This window comes from Typopeltis vanoorti, chromosome 20 (assembly GCF_054136105.1).
Source record: "Typopeltis vanoorti isolate ZY-2024b chromosome 20, IOZ_Tvanoo_1.0, whole genome shotgun sequence".
In the NCBI taxonomy this organism is placed as follows: Eukaryota; Metazoa; Arthropoda; class Arachnida; order Uropygi; family Thelyphonidae; genus Typopeltis; species Typopeltis vanoorti.
In genome coordinates this window covers 31,592,921-31,615,549 of record NC_143568.1, presented here as the reverse complement: position 1 = coordinate 31,615,549, position 22,629 = coordinate 31,592,921, and the positions used below count along the sequence as shown (strand labels likewise).

Below are 22,629 nucleotides of genomic sequence, written 5' to 3'. Positions count from 1 at the left end.
GACTGCTTCCTTGGACAGAGGAGAAGGATACACAGTAATATACTTAGATTTTGCAAAAGCTTTTGATAGAGTACCTCATGATAAGTTGACAGTCAAACTAGAGCAGATGGGGTTGGATATTAGATTAGTGCATTGGATTGGAGACTGGCTATCTGATAGGTATCAACAAGTTGTGTATGGGGGTGCAATATCCAGGAAAAGGAAAGTCACTAGTGGAATGCCTCAGGGATCTGTTTTAGGGCCATTACTATTTAACTTGTATATTAATGATATTGACAAAGATTTGGATGGAGATATTCAGTTGTTTGCAGATGATGCAAAGTTGGGACGAACCATAAAGAGTAGTGAAGATGTTGTGGCCTTGCAAGAAGACTTGAATAAATTGAGTGATTGGGCAAGCAAATGGGGATGCGAGTTCAATGTTGCGAAATGTAAGGGTTTAAAATTTGGAAAACAAAGATGGGATGCAGAATTTATGCTTGGTGAGAATATATTGTTGGAAGTAGAGGAAATAAGAGATCTGGGAGTGATAGTGGATAAGGATCTAAAATTTAGGGGACACATCGCCAAAATTGTGAAGACAACACAAAGACTTCTGGGAATGATGAGGAAGACACCGACGTGTAGAAGTAGGGAGATTCTTGTTCCATTGTATAAGGCTTTGATTAGGCCACACATTCACTATTGTGCCCAGATTTGGTCACCTGGTTTTCAGAAGGATGAAGAGATGTTGGAAAGGGTGCAAAGGCGACTGACTAAGGTAGTTTCTGACCTCTGGAATGTCGAGTATGAGGAAAGATTGAAAAGATGTAATTTGCAGAGTCTAGTGGAGAGAAGGAAGAGGGGAGATATGATAGAGACCTACAAGTTGGTAAGGGGTTGTTATAGGATCAATGGTGGAGAAGTTCTACAGAGAATAGTGGGAGATCAGGGGAGAACCAGAGGTCATGCCTGGAAACTGTATAAAGAGGGTGTGAGTAGGGGAGTGAGAGGCAGGTTTTTTTCGTGCAGAGTTGTGAATGATTGGAATGCCTTGCCTGAGAGTGTGGTGTCTGCAAGGAGTTTGAATGCGTTTAAGACCCGGTATGATGAGATGTGTGTGAGATAAAAGGACCTCCTAGATGAGTCTTTGACTCCATGAGGTCTTGTTTTAATAATAATAATAATAATGATTCAAACTTACTACACTCCCCACTTTTATTTTTTCATTTACATTCTGCTCGTTATCATCGTCCTCTATCGTGCTACTCTGTCTTTAGGTCAGTATTCTCCCGCCTCTGATGCAATGCTGCCAAGGTCCGTTATACTGATCCCCAACTCGCAAAGTTCTTCCCATATCCTATATTTTCCACATATATATGCACGCTCTCATCTCTCACCTGTCACATATCCAACTGCCAGGATGTATACATGCCACAAGCACTGTATACCACAATATCCTGTAATATGCTGTGCAAAATAAAAATAGAATACTTTTGAAACATGCACTCATCCAGGATATGAACTCAGGACCTCTCACACCCTAAGCGAGAATCATACCCCTAAACCCACGAGCCATTGTGATAGTTTAACTTGGAAAGAGGAAACATCATATAGTTATAATAGGACTGAATTTCTGGAATTCTTGAGAGATAAATGTCTTATGTGGCATCTGGTAGAAGGAAAATCATTTGGTCTTAGGATCAGAGGAATTTACTCTGACTGAAATATCTTCCTTGGTCCTGTTTAGTTGGCATGGATGACTGTCTTTGAGAAATGAGTAAGCATGTAGAATATCAAGGAGAAGGGGATTTATGTGAAATTATAAGAGAGGTGATTATTAATAGACTTGGGCACCAACTTGAGGCAGTTCCATTGATGGAAGAATTGATTTAAAGGAGGGAAGAGAGAGAGAGAGAGAGAGAGAGATCAGTTGTGCAAATTGGATAACTAAAAAAATCTAACAGGAATTGAAGATGAAAAAGAAGTTGTGGAAAGCTATAAAAAGAGAGAGAGAGATAGGTGGAGTTGCATGAGAAATATAAGGTGCAAGCAAGGAAAGTGACTATTTTAGTAATGAAGGAAAAATTAGAATATGAGTGGAGACTTGCACTATAATCCAAGAAAGATCCAGTTATTTTATTATGTGGTGAATAGGAGAAGGAATGATTATGGATGTTGATTGTATTTTAACAGTATAGATGTGAACACAGATTAATAAGAAAATAACTATTTCTTAACTTAAATGCTAATATTTCGCTAGTATTATATCCAACATCTTCAGAGCATACAAACAAAGTTTGTTACAGTAGCGAGACAACTGCAGTCCAGTGTAACAGTGGGACTAATATGAGTAATTGTAGTGTGCAACACAAAGACTAAAGTCCTAATTAGGCTAGGGTTCCCATTTGTCCCGTTTTTTATAAAAATGTCCCGAGTTAATTCCAAAAGTCCCTCTTTTTTAAGTATCCTTCAAGAAAAAATAGATAAGCGGATTTTATCTCATTTTTAGTACCAATTTCTAATCACAATGTTTATAATAATAAATTTTATTTATTATTTGTAACAATAATCATTAGTATTATAAATAATATAACTAACTAATAACTAATGGCGATGTTCTTTTTTCCCATGCTTCTGTTATAACAGTATCTTACTTGATCAATTCTTTGTGTGCTATAATTTTTATCGCTTTCTACCCCTATAATGCCAAAACATAAGTGCAGTATTAATGATAATATTAGAAGAGAATTTCCTTTCATTAAAGGTGTAGATGAAAATGTGGAATGTACTTTATGTAACTGCAAATTTTGCATTTCGCAAGGTGGTCGGTCAGATGTAGTCAACTGCACGAAAACAAAAAAACATAAAGTTGCTGTTCGAAGTAAGGCTTCCAACTGCAGTATAAGTAATTTTTTAATTTTGAAAACCAAGAGTGAAAGGGAAAAACAGTTATCACTGGTAGTGCAGGAAGCAACCTTCGCGTATTACACAGCGGTGCATATCACAGCTTTAACTCCATGGACTGCACAACAACCATCATGAAAAAAATTTTCAACAATAAATTCAGGTGTTCGCAAACAAAGTTCAAGGCAATAATAACCAATGGTATTGCGCCATTAGTGACAAAGCAGATTGAGGAAGAGCTAAATGAAGTTCGTTTTATATCAGTACTAATCGATTCACCACACCACTTTGACATGAAATTAGTGCCTCTGGTCATTAGATACTATCATCCAGAAAAAGGTGTGAAGGTGAATGTGTTGGAGTTAGTTAATTTAGGTGGTGAAACTTTTATTTTCTTATATGTTGGAAGTGTTACAGAAGTTAGATCTCCTGAAAAAGGTTATTGTTATATTATCAGATAATACAAATACACACTTTGGTGGAAAGAGTAATCTAAACTTCAAAATGCAAGAAAATATTGTGAACAATTTAATTGGAATTGGTTGCCCTGCACATGTGATACATAATGCTGTGCAGACTACTTCAGATTGCTTACCTATCGACCTTAAGTTAATAATTAACAAGATGTACCAACATTTCCACGTATATTGTGTATGAGTTGAGGAACTTAAATCATTTTGTGAATTCACCAAAACGAGTATAAAACTGTTTTGGGTAGCAGCAAGACAAGATAGCAATCTCTTTTGCCTGCAATCCAGAGTTTTATTGACATGTTCCCTTCATTGAAGTCATGTTTTCTTTCTATTGACAAATGTCTTATCGGTGTCAAAAATTTCTTTGAAAATACACTTTTAATTACACTTCTGCATTTCCTTGCTAGACAGAAATCTTTTATGATAGCATCAAATGTATTGAAAAGCAAGATATAACAGTAATTGAAGTGAAGGATGAAACAAACAAACTGGTGGAAAGGTTAAATTGTAGGAAGGCAGAACAGTTTCTTACAACTACTGTGAGATAACAGTTGCAAGAATTAGAAAAAGAAGGACACATAACAGTTGAAAAGTTTGAAAGCTATGCAGTAGATTGGATTAATTTGAAGGGAAAGGATCCTGTGACTTGGAAGAACATACAAGAAAGCTACATATTCATGCAGACAGTGTCACCAAGTTTTACTGTGATGAAGAGAACTTATTTGTTGAGTTTGTTTGTGCAAAAAAATATTGTGAAAGCAAATTTGAAGTGTGGTGTGAACAGAAGGATCAAAGTGTCAGTGATAAATGATGTAAAATGTTTGCTCATTTTACAAAGCAGGGTATAAATTCTGGGGAGTATTAAATGCCTAGTTAGTTTTCGTTTAGCACTGCCAAGAACTAATGGAACAGTTGAATGTGTTTTTTCATTAATAAATGCCCTCTGGACAGATGAAAAAAACAGACTTAAAATTGAGACAGTAAAGCTTTAATCATTGTAAAGACATATTTTAAGAATTTCTCTTGTGCTAAGTTCTATGATCAAATATCAAAAGAAAAAAAAATTCTTGAACAGGTCTATAAATCTGAGAAATATTTTTCTAATTAAATATGTTTGTGATTAATAGTACTTTTTTTAAAGTGGATTTAATGTTAATTTATGTTTATAACACTTGGGAGGAGGTCGAGGTGGTAATTTTGCAGCGTAGGATGAGGTATATCTGAGAGATACATTCATTACTAGTATGTGCTAAAATGCAAAAAAAGAAAAAAAAAAAAAAAAAAGAACAAACACTACAAATATAATACTTGATGGTACAAATTAAGTGAATATTGAATCCAACATTATTTCATAGCCGAATATAGAAGCTACAAGAGTTTCGTGTCGAAAAATATATAGAAACTAAACGTTTCGACGGAAACAAGCATAAGTAGTTAAATTTTGGGCAACTTGTTGCAAAGTGGAACAAATTCATAAGCTACAGATGTCTTTCCTTAGTATTTTCAATAAATGTAAAGCACATCTCCTAGAGGATATGTATGATAGAAATATGTATGATAAATATTGAATCCAACATTATTTCAATATTATTTCAAGAGTTTTGTGCAGAAAATATAGAAACTAAAAGTTTTGGCGGACACATAAGTAGTGCAACTTTGGGCAACTCGTTGCAAAGGTGGAACAAGCTACAGATGACTTTCCTTAGTATTTTCTATAAATGTAAAAATAAGCCTTTGGCTCTCTATTTCAGTAATACATGATGATTTATTTATTTTCAGTTATTATCTAGAAATTATTGAAACACAGAAATATAAAGAATAAAAATTTTTGTTACAAAATAAGCATCTGTCAGATCTGCCACGACTTCCGCAAGTCAAATATCACAAATCTTTGCATAACATGTGTTAAACCAAACTGACAGCAACAAAAGTGTGAAATAGCACTCATAATATACTCACAAACTATTAACTTAAAAGCTAATATTTCGCTGGTATTATATCCAGCATCTTCAGAGCACATAACACAAAGTTTGTTACAAATGCAAGACAACCACAATCCGGGGTAATAATAGGGATAGTATAAGTAATTGCAGCGTGCAACACAAGACTAAAGTCCTAATAGGGCACCATCTAGGTTAAAAAAAAAAAAAAAAAAAAAAAAGTAGTTCAAAGTTTTTAAATAGTAGTCCAAATAATAGTCTTAGAAAGTTTGAAAAAATAAAATAAAAGTAATAAATATTAATTTGGTCTTAGGATGACTGTCTTCCAAATCTTTGGTAGATTTATACAGCCATACTTGTTGAGGTTTGGAGTATGTTTCAAGGCTTCTGTTGATTCCAGGAACAACCTCTCTGACTTGTAAAAGCTTCTGTGCAGTACTTTTGATTTTTTCCAATCGATCCTATGTGCAGGAGTAGCCAAAGCATGGTCTGCCAGACCAGACTTGCCATAGCAAAAGTGCTGGATATATTTTTTGTGTTCATTGAGGTGGATGTCCACAGTTCTTCCTGTCTGACCATAGTAGGCTCAATGACATGAACAGGGCACTTCATAGACTCCTGGATGTGATAAAGGAGAGAATCTGTCCTTAGGTGAACGGATGAGTTGCCAATTTCACATAAGTTTTAAATACAGTGCATAGTTGGTGTTTTTTCCTAGGTATCTTTTCAGATGTGCCTTTAATGTATGGGATGGTGATAGTTTTGTTGTAGTCTTCTGTGGTAGATAGAGGGGATTTATGGGTAGCATTTAGTATGTTATCTATCTTATGGGATTATAACCATTGGTTAAGAAGGTGTGACGTAATGCCATTGGAACAAATTGCTCTATCCCTAAGGGTTAGTGATTTTAAGATACGATATTGTTGAGAAGGGTGATGGTGCGATTGTTTGTGTAAATATCCTATAAATTTTTTTACAGAAAACCCATACAGGATGTGTGGGTTTTCTATAAACTGAGAATGATAAGGAACCTTCTGGAAGACTTGTGATAAGTGTGTGTCCAGGAAGGGCAGACAGTCATTGGCTTCTAGTTCCATTGTAAAGTGTATTTTAGGGTGCTGGCTATTTAGATGCACTAAAAATGTATTCAATGTGTCTGGGCCATGTGGCCAAATAGCAAACACATCATCAACATAGTGTAGTCAGAGACTGGGTTTGAGAGTGGCTGTGTTGATAGCTAGCTTTTCCAGATCTTCTATGTAGAAGTTGGCTGGGGGGGGGGGGAGAAGGGGGGGGGGGAATCCCATAGCTGTCCCATCTAATTGTTTGTCGATTTTCCCTTTCCATGTAAAATAACCTGCCTGTACCATGAATTTAAATAGCTGAAATACATCAGGGGAAAATTGTGAATTTAGTAAGTTAGAGTTTGTTAATGGTACATTCATGAATAATGAGGTGATATCAAAACTCACAATTAAGTCTGAACTTTTTAAGGTGTGGTTTTCTAAAATACTTTTTAGGTGGGTAGAAGTTTTAGCAAAAGAGGGAGAATTGTTTGTGCAAGTGGCTAGTAGTTTGGCTAAATGTTTAGCAAGTTTATATGTGGGGCTGTTTATACTATCTACAATAGGGCATAGAGGTGTACCTTGTTTGTGAATTTTTGGATCTCCATATACCCTGTTTTAACGTGGAGGGGTTTGAGTTTGTTGACGGTTTCTTTTGATCAGGAAGTGACTTTGTTCAATAACTTGCACACCTTATTCTTTTGTGAGTTGGTAGGATCTCGATCTATAATTTGATATGTTGACTGGTCTTGGAGAAGTGCATGCATTTTGCTTTCATATTCTGTTGTATCCATCCCTACAGTTGCATTTCCTTTGTCTGATTTGGTTATGGTAATGTGGTTATTATTGCATAGCTGCGATGCCATCTTGATGTAATTGCAGCCGCTGCATAGCAATGCATTGTTGGAGGATATTAAATTTCTTCTGGTGCTGATTTAACTTTGGCAAATTCAAATGGAGTTCCTCAGAGCTCTCTACTGTGACTATTATTATTCAACCTTTATGTTAATGATATTGTTTCTTGATTGGTGGGAGATATTCAGTTTATTTATTTATTAACGATGAAGCTGTGTATAGGTATTAATAAGAGTGCTGATGTGGCTCTTCAGGAGGATTTGACTAAGCTGGAAAGATTGAAAAATGAGGAATGAATCCCAATCCTCCTGCCTGTGGATTGGGATCCACAGGCAGGAGGCTGCATACTCTATTGGTGGAACTATACTGAAGTAAGTGGAAGAGACAAGGAATCTTGAAATGATAGTTAATAGAAATTAGGGTGTGATAAAAATGTTGGTGATGACAACACAAAGGATTGATGGCAGATGTTAAGAAGATTGCATTCAGTTGTATAAGGTCCTTATCAAACCTCATCTGTATTACTGTGTTCTAGTCAATGGAATTTGAATTGGATGGAGAAGTTTTAGAGGGTACAAAGGCAGGTAATAAAAATTATATCAGGAGTGTGTAAAATTGATCATGAGGGTAAACTGAGAACATGTAATATGTAGAATGTGATGGATAGAAGATGAAGAGGTGACATGTTTCATGCTTCTAAGCTGTTGAGTAGTATTTACTGGATGGACACTGAAGAAATCTTTCATTTGTTTTGATCAGGAGAAAGGATAAGGAATCAGGAACTTGGATAAAGAGGGGCAAGTAAGAGAGTGAATTTTTTGTATGGGGTTCAGTTGGATCATGGAATGCATTTGCAGACAATAAATGGAGTGAGGGGGTGAGTTGTGTTGCCCACCTTAGACAACACAAAGTATGATATACTTGTTGTCTAAGGTGGACTTCCACCTAATGAGTCTAATGACTCCATAGACATCATGAATAATAATAATTTATTACATTGCATTTACTGATAGTAATAAGTTAAGCATAACATATCACATAGATAAATTATTTCATATATGATATAGCGCTTTTAGTCTATTTTCATTGTAGTTTGATTTCAGAAGTTCCTTTTCTTTTAACTCTCTAAAATTGCCATTTTCATTTTAGTATTACATCCTGTTCTGTGTGATGGTTGCAACAGAGAATCTTTTCTGGGCTTTCGTTATAAATGTCAGCGATGTTATAATTATCAGCTATGCCAAGACTGTTTCTGGAGAGGTCGAACTTCAGGAAATCACTCTAATCAACACGAAATGAAAGAATATACAAGTTATGTATGTATTTTCTATAAACTAAAAAAATAATATTTGTTCATATTGCATTCAAATGTAAAATATTTGGCAACATATGTCCAACTTACAATTTTTGAATTTCTTATGTTAATACAGTGAAATCTTGATTTATAAGTATCTCATAATTCACATAGTTCCTTAACCCCATGGGATCTCCATGGAGTTAAGAGGTTGACAGTCATTATCCTTTGCCCACAATGCCAATTTATTTAAATCATCCTGCAAGATATCTGCAAGATCTAAATCACCTTTATTAACTATTGCTATTTCCAGTTTTTCATCAACAAACTAAATACCCCCCCCTTATATTTCCATATATTATTGATATACAAATTAAAGAGTAGTGGTCCTAGTACTACAGAACCCTGAGATACTTCTCCAGTCACAGTCATTCTCTTAGATTCCATTCCACCATATACTACTATCTGGTGTCTGTTTGTCAGCTGCCCCCTTATCCATGTTACTGGCTTCATATCCATTCACATTTGTTCCAACTTTTGTAATAGTTTTCCATGTAGTATTCTGTCAAATGCTTTTGCAAAGGCCAGCAGTATCATGGTGTAGCCATTTCCTTATCCAATTCTTCTATCACCCTATTATAAAATGCGAATAAATTAGTATGACAGGACCTGTCTTTTACAAGACCATGCTGCTTATTATAGAGTATCTTATCCCTATCCACGCACTATTGGATTTTACCTTTAACCAACTTTTCCAATACTTTAACAATCATTCCTGATATATTAATTGGTCTGTAATTTGCTACCTCTGTCATGAAGCCACCTTTATTCTTTTATGATTATCTTCCCTCTTATGCTTTTCCTGCTGCACAGTGTATGTTAGCCTCAGATCTCTCACCACCTTATTCATGTCACCTCTCAAGTACCAACAATCACTGTCACTTCATTCATATTCTCACCTTGCTTCATTGTCATAGCCTCTCTCTCTCTCTCTCTCTCTCTCTCTCTCTCTCATTCCTCCCAGTAAGCCTTGAATCACTGAATCACTCATACATCACACTTCAGCTAGATCCATTCTTTCCTTATTCACCTGCATCTCTCCCTTCCCCCTTGTTCTCTCACTTATCCACCTTCCTTTTTTGTCTATCCCTTGCTCCTGTACTTTCCTCACCCTCCCTGGTTTTTCCTGGTTTTTGTGTCTTTATTTTTCCCATAACGTTCTCTCAGTCTTACTCTTGTTTGCTTGATATCAGTTAGCCTTTCAGGTTTCTTAATCTCTTCTTTCATGCTCCAACTCTTTTTTCAATCCTTTGCACTTTTATTTTCTCTCTCTCTCTCTCTCTCTCCCCCTCCCTCCAAGCAGCCTACTCTCACTTGACATTCATCTACTCAATTCACACCATTCTTCAGATCTGCTAAATCTCAAGTCACACTACCTAATCTTATAGCCATCTCCATGTCATGCTCACTTTACTCATCTCCAGTCACACTACTTATCTGTCTCTCTCTCTCTCTCCTGACACATTTTTAATTGCTGAAATGCATACATGCTAAGCACTGCATGCCACAAAATCTTATAGGATGTTATACAAATGGTGGTGGACTGGGTGACAACATGTCATTCAACTGATGTACAAAAGCTACTATTATTGAAAGAAATAGTAAAATACACACTGACGCAGGACACCAGAAAAATGCTCTAAAAACTTCATTGCAATCTCACTCAGTAATGAGCAACCTAAGCAAGACCCACTTTAAATTGAGAATAACATACCCTGATAATTAATACAAAAACTAATTTTTTTTTTCTTTTCACCTTACTATTGTCAACACTGTAATCTTACACCCTCTCACAGAATGTGGTGGTTAGGAATTTAGGTGTGATTCTAGACGAGGAATCGAAATTCAGAGGAGACATTCTGTAAAAGTTAGCAAAATAGCTCAACAAATCACTTACATGTTGAAGAACATACTGACAATTAGAAAGTTATCTCTCTTTATAAGACTTTGATACCAACCTATCTAGACTGCTAAGTACAGACCTGGTTGCCTCTGTCTCTTTAGAATGAGGATATAATAGAGAGGATCCAGAGGTGAGTGACCAAGATGGTAATAGGCCTTTGGAATGCTCTCTGTGGGATGGACTGAAGACGTATGGATTACAATATTTTGGTAGATAGGTAGAAAAGAGGGTATATAATAAAAACCACTTAAGTTACTGATGAGATGTTACAGGATAGATGTAGAAGAAATTTTTCAGTATATGATAAGAATGGACAGAATAAAGATATCTCTGGAAGTTGTGCTTAGCAAGGGCATAACTAAATTTTTTTGCTTAGGGAGTGGTGAATGTGTGGAATAGGTTGCTAGAGTTAGTTGTGAGTGTTTTGTCAATGAATATATTTAAAAAGTAATTCAGGAGGTTGGAACAAATAGTATATGGGTTGTATCCATTGGCTAAAACTGTGTGGCAATGGCAATTAGCTATATAATTAGAACTAATAGCTCTGAACTCTCTGCATTAGTACTTTAACACTTTGAGTCCTAGACCTACTGGGACTTAAAGAACTCTGTGTACAGACCATTTTTTAGCTCTATTTAAAAAATTGCTATGCAATATTTCTATGGAATATCCAAATAATTATTTTTTTGTCTTTTAGTTAGCATCTTTGACAATTAATTGGAACAAAAATTTTAGTTATACATGTGGTATGGACTCCAGAAATGGGTTGCAAGAAATCAAGGTTTTTGAAAAAAAATAAAAAGTTCATTTTTTTTTAGTTTCTACTTATATTTACTTCTTTAGTGTTAATTCAACAAATTCAGACAAGATATTGCTTAGATATTACATAAATAATGAAAATTATAAATAAATTTGTGTTATTGTTATGATGAAAATATCATTTTCATCAGGACAAAGCTATATAACTGAGAGGAAACCTCCACATAGCCTTTAAAGGAATGCGGAGAACCGACCAGGGCTTCTGACCTAATGTCCAATCCTCACCTTCTCGTGGTGCACCCTGTTGGGTATCTACCTGGACACTGAACGAATGAGGATGGGCTGGCAATTTGGGATTTAGCCGACCAAATTGTATTCGTATTGGCTTAAACCAAAATACAAGATGATGGTACAACATAATAGAATTTCATGCCGGCTGAGGCGTCGCTCGGTTAAACAAAGCCCCCATTGTTTTCGCCAGGGAACCAGGGCGAACAGCATAAAGTCAGCTACTGGAACAAATCTGAAAACACACCCCAACTCAACATCACCAGAGTTAGAGATCGGTACTATCAACATAAGAAGCCTGAATGGCAAAGAAATGGAGCTAGCTGAGGAATTAGATAAGTACCAGATCGACATAATAGGGGTGACTGAAACAAAAAAGACAAACTGGTGAGATCTTTCTGAGCAATAAATACAAAATGTTATATTCAAGCAATGACAAGGAAAAGGAGTAGTCATAGAATTCAATACTAAATACGAAGCTAATCTTCTTGAATGGCAGGCAGTCTCAAGTAGAGTAATGTGGGCAAATATGAGAATGGGAAACTCGACAATGAGACTTATTTGTGCCTATGGTCCCACAGAAGGTTATAGTAAGGTAGAAGTGGAGGAATTTTTTTTTTTGATGTTTTAGAGAAAGCAACTGACACAATCAAAAAGGAAAAGTTGGGGATCTAAATAGCAGAGTAGGAAATGATGCTCAGGACATCGACTGGTTATTACTAACACCATGTTCCAACATAAAAATGTGCATAAATTCACATGGAGAGAAGAGGCAAGGAATAAGAAAAGTCTCATTGACTATGTTATTGTTGATAGTGATGTTTTCTCCCTGGTGCAGGACACCAGAGTGTACAGAGGATTTGAAATTGGAAGTGATCACTATTTAGTCTTGAGCAGGATAAAATTGAATTTCATATTGAAAAGAATAACATGTAAGAAAGTTTTAAAGTGAATAAAAGTTGAGCAGCAGATGTGAACCATAGACTAAAATACACAGAGATTATTGAAGAAAAAATGAAAGAGTTTGAGAACAGCAGCAAAACCTTGGAGATTCAGTGGCAAGCCTTGAAGAAAACTCATTGATTCAGCCAGAGAGGCATGTGGTGAGGTTGTCTGCAAGGATAGAAAAATCAGAACCCCATGGTGGACACAGGAAGTTAAAGAGGCAGTGAAGGAAAAGAAGAAAGCATATCAAAAGTTCCTGGCAAATAATTCAGCTTTTACTCTTACAGAATACAGAGACAAATGTAAGAAAGCTAAACAGTGTGTAAAACTAGCTAAACTAAAGTCATGGGAGGACTATGGCAAGAACATAGAAAATGAATATCAGGAAGGTGGTAAGATATTCTGGAGGTTGTTGAAGAAGCTTAGAAATGGAGGAAAGAGGTGCTGTAAAAGGGGTTAGAGATGATAAAGGTGACATAAAAATGGGAGAAAAAGATATCCTTGAAGTATGGAGTAATTACTTCCAAAAATTGCGGAGAACGGAGAACCTGTGGAACAAGTAAAACATTTCAGCTACTTAGGCACAATTTTTAGTGGTAAATTAAATATGGAAATAGACAACAGAATCAACAAAGCTGGTATGGTAGGAAGTTAATTGAATAAATTCATATGGAATTAGAGAGAAATTAGTCAAAACACTAAATTAGTTGTATGCAGGACAGTGTCCGCAGGTATGAGAGTCCTGAGAAAGATTAGTGGCATGAATGGATGGCATCAATGGCAAATCATATTAAAAACAAGGATATTAGGAAAGAACTTGACATTGTGAGCATCCAGGAATGCGTTAGCAGAGCTAATCTCAGGTGGGTATGGTCACTTAAATAGAATGGGCAGGGATAGATTTGCAAAACAAGTGTTCTCTGCTAGGTTGGCAGGAAAATGACCCAGAGGAAGACCAAGATATAGTTGGAATTATACGGTACAATGTGCCTTAGACGATAGAAATATAAGATCTGATAATGTTGGAGTCTTGACAAGTAACAGACTGATTTGGAGGAAAATTGTAGATAAGAAGTTAGTAATGATGTAAATTTTTCATGTAGTACTATCATATTCTGTATACCTCCTTGAAGGTACATGGCAGGAATTTGATGATCATGATGAAATATCATTTTACATAAGGGTGTACATCACTATAATTATTCACTATTGACCACAAAAGTCAGTAGTAAATTATTAGAATAGGCCATTCAGTTTTTTGAAATGCGAGGCATATTACATAACATTATACATACATTTTGGTTAATATTTAGTTACCTTGTAGTATCTGCAACCAGGGTTGTCCAATATACTGTATAAGCACAATACTGTTATAACAAATAAAAGTTGCAATATGAATGTTGAGAATGCAGATGATTAGAACACAAAAATTACTAGAAATATGTAGTAAAATAATATAAGATGGACTGTTTGATATGTGATGCAGCCGATTGGCAGGCGTTGTGATATAGTAATATAAATTCCCTTTTTTATTGATAAAAGTCAACCATCCTCATGGGTAATGAAGCTGAAGGTTCAAATTTAACTACAGTACAGTATGATAATGAATTTCAAGCATGTATTATTATTTTTGGAATTTTTAATTTAGTGATGTAAATATACATCAATGGGATTCTGGGTTCACGCATGACCGGTGTATATTTACATTGATAGGACTCAAAGTGTTAAGGATGCTATATTGTTGGGTTGAATGATGGTGTATTGGTTTGTGTTTTCTGGTGTTTTGGCTTTCATATGTATAGAAAGTAATGAGGCATTGATAAACATGTGACTAATGTGTCAAGAAAGGACACAGTTTTTTTTTATTCTTTTTTGGACTGTGAAGTTTATTTTAGGATATTTGCTTTGATTCCTACTGTATCATGAAAGTTTTTAAACATACTCTTTCCAAAGGCTCTTCAAAAAATGAACAAAACTACGACCTTACTTAATAGAGGAAAAGAAGTGGCATAAACAACGTTTGGTTTCCATAGATTTCCAGTATATGACTTCATTCATTCATTGCTCCAATCTGCTTAAGTGTTCAGTAATTTTCAGTGACCAAGGTTTTTATTAAAAAAAAAAGAGTAAGTAACTGAGACTTGCATCCTCACCTATCTTAATAGTGATCATTCCCTCATTCAAGGTTGTTTAGACAAAAATTAGCATGTTATGTTATGGATTAACTTGATTGGTTCTGTAATGCACTTCCAAAACATTTCTAGTGTGATTTAATACAGCAGGTGAATGTGTATAGTGAACAGAAAAGCTTTATGCAGATTTTTTTTTTTTTTTAAATTTCTTTGCTCTCATGGAACTGTTAACATATTCTAGATAATTTGTAGTAGATAGATGGTTGGCCACTAAAGAAACCTGTTACTGCTTCTATAGTGATGTTTGATAGTTACTAAAGAAACCTGTCACTGCTTATATAGAAAAAAGTTTCTGAACTACATTTTGGATGTATAGTAGGGAATCAAGGTAAGCAATAAAATTGAGCTCCTCACATATGTCTGGGTGCTTATGATATAAATCACAGAAGCTAGTTGTGCAATCAAGTCGCGAATAAACCAATACCATTCACCATGTCTGTGATTTGGTGTAAACAGAAATATTACACTGCTGATAACAAGATTTCCTCATGTTACTTAATGGGAGAAGAAAGGAAAGCACTGTGTTTAAACCTTTACCATTTATATATTAATAATATCTATTTATATTTTTATACTGAGTATTATCCTTGCATCTGTAAAACCACATCTTCGTAGCCCACCACTTTCTCTTATGTATGTAGAGAGAGAGACCAATTTGTAACATTCTAATATTGTATTCGATTAAGACACTTCAGCAGCTAACAGTACCTTCTAAATTTCATTTCAGATTTCAAAGATGAATTGATGCTTATAGGTCTGTTTATTATTTTCACTGATTCATTTATTATTTAGCTGATATTAATATTGTATCCATATATTATCTCCTGTTTAGAAATCTCCAAGTAAACAATTGGGCCATTCACTCAGGAAGTCATTTCGCTGTGTACCAGAAAAGCCATTAAGTCATATTCCAAGGTTTCCTGATGAACCAGAAAAAACACTCAATCTTTCCCATATAGTGTAAGTATTTTTGTACCTTTGTCTGCTTTGCTGTTATTTTTTGTTTTAATTTGTTAAATTAGGTTACATTTCTACTTCGGAGAATGTAATGGGCAGAAATGATGAAGAAAGTCTTATGAATACAGGGAAAAAAATAAATTTTGTATTCTTTGTGTTAGAACTTCAAGAGCATTATTGTCCAAGCAACAGAAGAGGTTTGCAAAAAAAAGATAAAGGGAGGTCAAATGGGGGAACATACACCCTGGTGGAGAGAAGAGGCAAAAATAGATCAAAAATAAATAAATAATTATTATGGACAAAGTACTTGACAATAAAATAAAAGGCCGACTATGCATCATACAAACTACAAGGAAACAAAAGTACAAATTATAGTCCTAACCACTGACAAATTCTGTAAAAAGTTTGAGATTATATGGAGGGCAATAGTAGGGATAATCAAACTGTTTTATAAAGTCTAGAAGAATATGAGGAGAGAAGGAATGTCTGCTAACATTTCTCATGGAAAAGAATATCTTTCAGAAGAATATCAAAACGTTCATGGACATAGAAAAATGACATTGTAGGACTACAGGACAGTGTCAAGGAGAAGATGTAATGAAATAAGAGGAAATGGACATTGCTATTCAAAAAATGAAAAATTGGGAAAACACCAGGACATTTGTGATAGTTTTTGAAATTTTCAAATATATTAGTAGGATGTTGTTATTAAATATGTTAAGGCTTGCTTGGTAAGAAAAGAAGAGGCCAAAAAATTAGAACATTTCAGTTATTGTCTCCATGTATAAAAAAAAAAAAAAAGAAAAAAAAAGTGATTGTTAAAATCATAAAGTTATTTTGTTTTATATTATATTAGGGAAAAAAAATCTGTTCAGTTATTAGAATCTAGATTGAGTATTAACATTAAAAAGGAATAAATTGGAAGAAAGTTAATGTAGCTTCCATATAGAAGTATCTAGAATTATATTTTAACTTTCAGGTATATAAGTCAGAAAGTTATTGAATATGGAAGGAAGCTTATTTGTGCTTTATAGGGTGCCATGAAATGAACTTTGGAAAGTATTATGTGAAAGAAAGTTAGAGAAAACTTTTATCCTAGGAAATCAAGTGCTTTACCGTAATTATCAAAACTGTAAGGCCAAGCAACAACAGCATATCAGAGATAGAGAATTTGTGACAGTAGCAGGGTAAGATAAGGAGGCACTCCTACCCCCCCCTCCTCTCACTGTTTACTGTACATATGGACAATATGAAGACCTGCTAAGTAAAAACAAAACCATTCCAGATAGGTAATTGATTGATTGAAATTTATAGAATTAGCCTTTACTGATGATATAGTGGCACTGTTGAAAAGAATTGCTGAAACAGTGTATGAGAATTAGAGCAAGACAAAACTATGGTCATAACCTGAAAGAAGGAACACAATTAAACTTCAGGATTAAATTTAAAAAACAAGTAGTCAGCTTTGTATTTTTTGGATCAACCCAAAAGGAAGAATCTCAGAAACAATTATCAGGTTTTTTTTATTTATTTATTTTTTTTAAGTAAAAAGAAAATTAGTAGGAAAACAAAATTAGTTACCAGTCTCAGTAGTAACTTGTACATATGAGTATTTATCTTTCACAACCATAGTTAAGGCACATGCAAGGAGATTTCTCAGGAGGATAGAAGGCAAAATAGAAAATACAAGATAAGAAACTGGATAATAAAAACATGATGCTGTTCCTGGCAGATATTATTATAACGGGCGACTCCAGGGAGTCCTTAGACTCATCGAGGGAGGCCCTAAACATCATGTCCACACAACTATACGACATTCTCACAGTATCTGTCATACCTTGCCTTGAACTCGCTCACTGTCATAGTACCCACAACAGACTCTGGCAGCATATTCCACTCATTTACCACTCTAAAAGTAAAGAACCCAGCTCTAACACCCTTGCTAACCGCACTCTTGCCTGGCTTTCATAGATGTCCCCTAGTTCTCCCACCATCAGTCCTGATCTCAAAAATATCCTCTGAATTAATCCTATAGAAACCCTTTAGCAATTTGAATGTCTCATTCATATCTCCCCTTTTCCACCTATCAACTAATTTCTGCAACCCGCAAATCTTCAACCTGTTCTCATAAGGTTCATTCCATAGACCTGCTATCATTTTGGTCACTCGCCTCTGGATCCTCTCCACCTCCTCCCTATCAAGAAGAAACCTAGGTGAATAAATCTGGGCACAGTAGTCGATTTGAGGTCTTATCAAGGCTCAGTACAGAGGTACAATAACTTGCTTGTCTCTGCTTGTGAAGGTATTTTTCAACAACCAAGTGAGTTGATGAACTGATTTAACCACTTTTGCAATGTGCCCCCTAAACTTCATCTCCTTATCCGCCAACACTCCCAAGTCCCTGGCCTCATCAATCTCCTGGAGTACAGTTCCACCAATGTGGTATACTGCTGCTAATCTTTTCACTCCAAAATGCATAACCTTACATTTTTGTCACATTAAATTGACATCCATTCTCCTTAGCCCAGAACTCCAATCTATCCAAGTCGTCCTGCAAGATTTTGACATTTTCTGCATTCACTATTGCCCTACCCAACTTTGCATCATCAGCAAACAAATAAACTGTTCCTCTTAGATCCTTCCCTATATCGTTAATGAAGAAATTGAACAGCAGTGGTCCAAGAACAGAACCCTGCAGCCCACCACTAGTCATAGGCCATCTTTTGGGCTCTACTCCTGAATAAACTACTCTCTGATATCTCTCCATTAACCACCCACCTATCCATCTCACCAACCTATCCATCTCACCAACCCTATATCCATTCCCATATGTTGTAGTTTACGGATTAGAATTCCATGTGGTATTCTATCAAATGCCTTAGCCAAGTCCAGCAGTATCACTGTAAACCCATTACCCTTATCCAGTTCAGCAGTCACTGTGTTATAAAACTTGAGCAAGTTACTGAGGCATGATCTACCCTTCAAAAAGCCATGCTGTCTCCCATACAGTATCTCATTTTCATCAATTCATTCCTTTATTTTTCCCTTGACTACTTTCTCCAAGACCTTGACAACGACTCCTGATATGCTGATCGGTTGGTAATTTGCAACAGTAGTCTTGGATCCTCCTTTATGCAGTGGAACTATTTTCCCCTCTTTCCACACCTTCAGGACTAAACCAGATCTGAGGCTCAGATTAAACAACATGGTCAAGGGCACTGATAATTCTTTAGCCACTTCACATAAGACCTGTGCCACTATACCATCCAATCCCACAGATGTATTCACATTAAGGTTTTGTAATAGACTATTCACTTCCACTTCATTCATCACAATTCCCGTATGAGCTAATGGTTCTTTAATTTTTTTCAATGTTATCACCTGGATGATATACTCTTGCAAAATGCTCGCTCAGTAATTCCATTATATCGACCGATTCAGTGACCTCCTTACCATCATCATTCCTTAAAATCATTCTGCCATGTACAGTTTTTTTTTTTTGCTTGCAGCATATTAAAAGAACTTTGTGGGATTCTCTTTAGCTTGCATAACTAGTTTCCTTTCATAATCTGCTTTTTCTTTTTTTTATCACACTTGTTACCCTTCTGGCCTGCGCTTTATACTGTTCATGTGCCTGCAAGTCACCTTTCTCTTTAAATTCGCTCCACAGTTGTTTCTTTTTTTGCAGCTCAAGCTTAATGGCGTTATTCATCCATTTAACCCCTACTTGTTTTACTATTCGGACCCTAGGTATACAATCAGCCATAACCTCCTGTAAATGCTCCTTGACCACTTCCCATGCTCTATCGACATCCAGCCCTTGCAGTTTTACATGCCATGGCACTGATCCAAGCAATCTCCTAAGCTTGTCATACTTGTCAGCACAGTAATTCCACCTATATCCTGTCTTAATTAAAAATTCCACACCTTTAGCCACCTCCCAGGTCACTTATGATCACTCTCACCAATAGGTGGCAACGTGGTCATATTCATTACAGTCAAATTCTCAGATGCTGTTACCAGGTCAAGCACTCCCAAACCCTAGTATTTTCAATTACATGCTGCCTCAGATAGTTATCCCTTAATAATTGAATAAAATCCATTTCCTTCTCACATATGTCCTCTCCTCCTTCCAATCAATGTTACCTAGTTTAAATCCCCCATAATAATTATCCTCCTTCCACTCATTTCATCAATTTGTTTATGCATACTATCTCCACGATCTATTCCATCAACTGGTCTATAGTAGCACCCAACTGTATATTTTGTTCTGCCAGTCTCAATCTCACACCAAATTGCCTCAAATGAGCTCTTTTCACTATCCGGCAATACAACTTCAATTCTCCTTGGCTGCAGTTCATCAGCTATCATCAGTAACACCCCCCCCCCATTTTATTCTCTCTGTCCCTCCTAATCACACTATAACCTACACATTCTATCCCACTAACTGTATCATCTTCCGTCAGCCATGTTTCACTAATGCCAATAACCTGTGGCCAGGAAGAGCCAATCAAGGCCAAAAATTCTTCTTTCTTGTTCCTAATACTCCTGGTATTAGTATACATGAAATGCAGAGGTCCCTTTGTCCCATCCTTATCTTGATATGTTATTCTAACTATCCCATTCTGATTTCTTGTCCTTAGTACTGGCTCGGTACATTATATACATTCTTACACTCAACTGTCTCACTGACATCAGCAAATCCACTCCCCCCCCCTCTTCCTTGGTAGTTCTAGTTTCCCTGGTTCTGCACATCCATTTTCACTTCATTCAGCAACACTTTTTCCAGTCTCCGCACACCAAATCCATTCAAATGCAGGCCATCCATCTTGTATAAATCCTTTTGCCCATCAAACTCATTCCACATGTCTACAAATTCCATACCACACCATCTGCGTAACCTATGCATAAAGTCATTTGCGATTATGACCCTCCTTCTAAACTCTTCTCTGTCATACCGCGGCAACAGACTCACCATCCTAACTCTGTCACTATTTTCTTTCGCTGCCTTTAACAATACTTTCAAGTCCTCTTTCATAAAACATTTATCTCCTTTCAATTCATTCGTACCTGCCACAACTATCAATTCTTTCACCCTCTGTTTCTGCACTCTAATACTCTCACTTACATCCTTAAATTTCGCACCCGGTAAGTACGATTTAGTTAAACTCCCATCTATCATCACTCCTCTTAATAACGAGTCACCATACAACAATCTTTCCTTCATTTCAGAAACTCTCCCACTGTTACGCTTATTTTTCCTTTCAAACACTTGTTTATTTCCGTTAGCCGAGGCACTCTGGAAAGGGTTTTGCAGGTGCTCCAACTGCCGCTGTGTATCACTGCGCACAACCTAGTGATCTCACTCCCTACAAATAATTTCTCATTTTTTTCATCATTTAAATCATATTCTCTCTCTGTATAGTTGCTTTCACTCTCTCTTTGATCACTGCTCTCATTGCCATCTTGTACAACATCGCAATTCCCTATCAAGCCACTATTTTCACTCACATTCTGGCTTTCTTCAACCATAACTATCTCACGATCTGACATATACTTTAATTCCTCACTTTGCTTACACTTTCTGTGCATTCTCCCACCACTATATCTTTCCATTCAAACTCCAGCCTCCTTCGGCAATGCATACATCCCACACACATCACATTGGACAAACTCCCTCACATTACAGTTTTTGAACAAAGGTGTCATATTTTTAGATACCATTATCTTACATTGCGTTGGTGCCATGTGCTATTCTATGAAACGTATCATTAAAATGCTAAGTTAAATAAAACGGAATTCACACCAAAATCACACAGACACAACAAGCTACCAAAAATAGCCCTCTAGCGGCAACATATCTTTAACTTAATTTTTTCCAAATGTTGTTAGTATGTGAGGCTGTGATCAAATATAGCACCAAGGTAGCAAGGGTTGCTTTCATGAATTATAGTCCTGTTGCAGAAGTTTATTTTTAATTTTCTATGAAACTCATGGTTATAAGGTGAAAAGCTGAAACAACAGTTTTCCTGGGGTTAGGGAAGACTCCCTGAGCTCAGATCTTTGCTCATTGTTTCTTTGAAGGTATTGGCTTGGGTTGTGATTGCTATGTCATTAACTTAGATAAACTTTTCACTGGCTTTTGAAGGAATGTCACATGTACAGGTTGAATAGAACTGACCTCAAGTGAATGGATCTACAGGTGGTAGATAGTGAATCATCCCCAAGGTATAGAGAACAGCTGTGAGATAAACAGAGTAATCTGAATAAGCAGTTCCAGATCAACAGCAGAATTGCCATCAAGGGTGGTGTAATGTCCCTTGGCATTGCTTCTCAAACCAGAATGCCACAGAGCCCTAAGACAACAATGTGATATGGCACCCTATGCCACCATTAAATAAGCATCTTCCTGGGCAGATATCTGAAGATTAACTACAGTAACTGCCACGGTAAGGTGCAGCTGCACAGGTATCTGTTCCATGTCATCAACCACCTCTATTCTGGAAATTGATGGTGATTCATGCTCTGGTCCCTGGCTAGGAAGTAGCAACGTCTAACTAATACCTCACCTTGGGGTCAAAATGCCAACAATGGTATCCTGGACACAACAAGAAATGAAAATATTGATAGATTGACATTATGGATAATTATTAAATCTGTGGAATTCCTGACAAATATGTGAGAATAATGACATATAAAGAAAATAATAGTTGTTATTACACAGCAAAAATGTCAGAATGATTTGAGATAAGGACCGGTGTGACACATTACATAATGTCTGAATTATTTTTTAACATAGCCATTGATTAGATTATGAAAGAAAAGTTACTGGTATAAAGAGAGGAATAAAATGGATTCCTATATAGTTCTTCTTTAACAGATACTTGTGCCATTAGAGGCTTCTTTAATTCACACAAAAAAATACAAGGAAATAAGTAATAATATTTATTTAAAGCCAATTTAAGTGGTATGATAAACTTTGTTTCCTAAAAACGACCTCCCGCTATCAGTCT

General features: G+C 36.0%; 1 protein-coding gene across 1 annotated transcript in view; it reads left to right on the top strand.

Moving 5' to 3' along the window:
* Positions 1–22,629, top strand: part of LOC150095344 (dystrobrevin beta-like) — a 243,568-nt gene that overhangs the window by 101,315 nt on the left and 119,624 nt on the right. Inside the window, 2 exon segments of the mRNA XM_090410663.1 lie at positions 8,368–8,534; positions 15,492–15,619. Of these exon segments, the coding sequence (XP_090266789.1) occupies positions 8,368–8,534; positions 15,492–15,619 (295 nt within the window).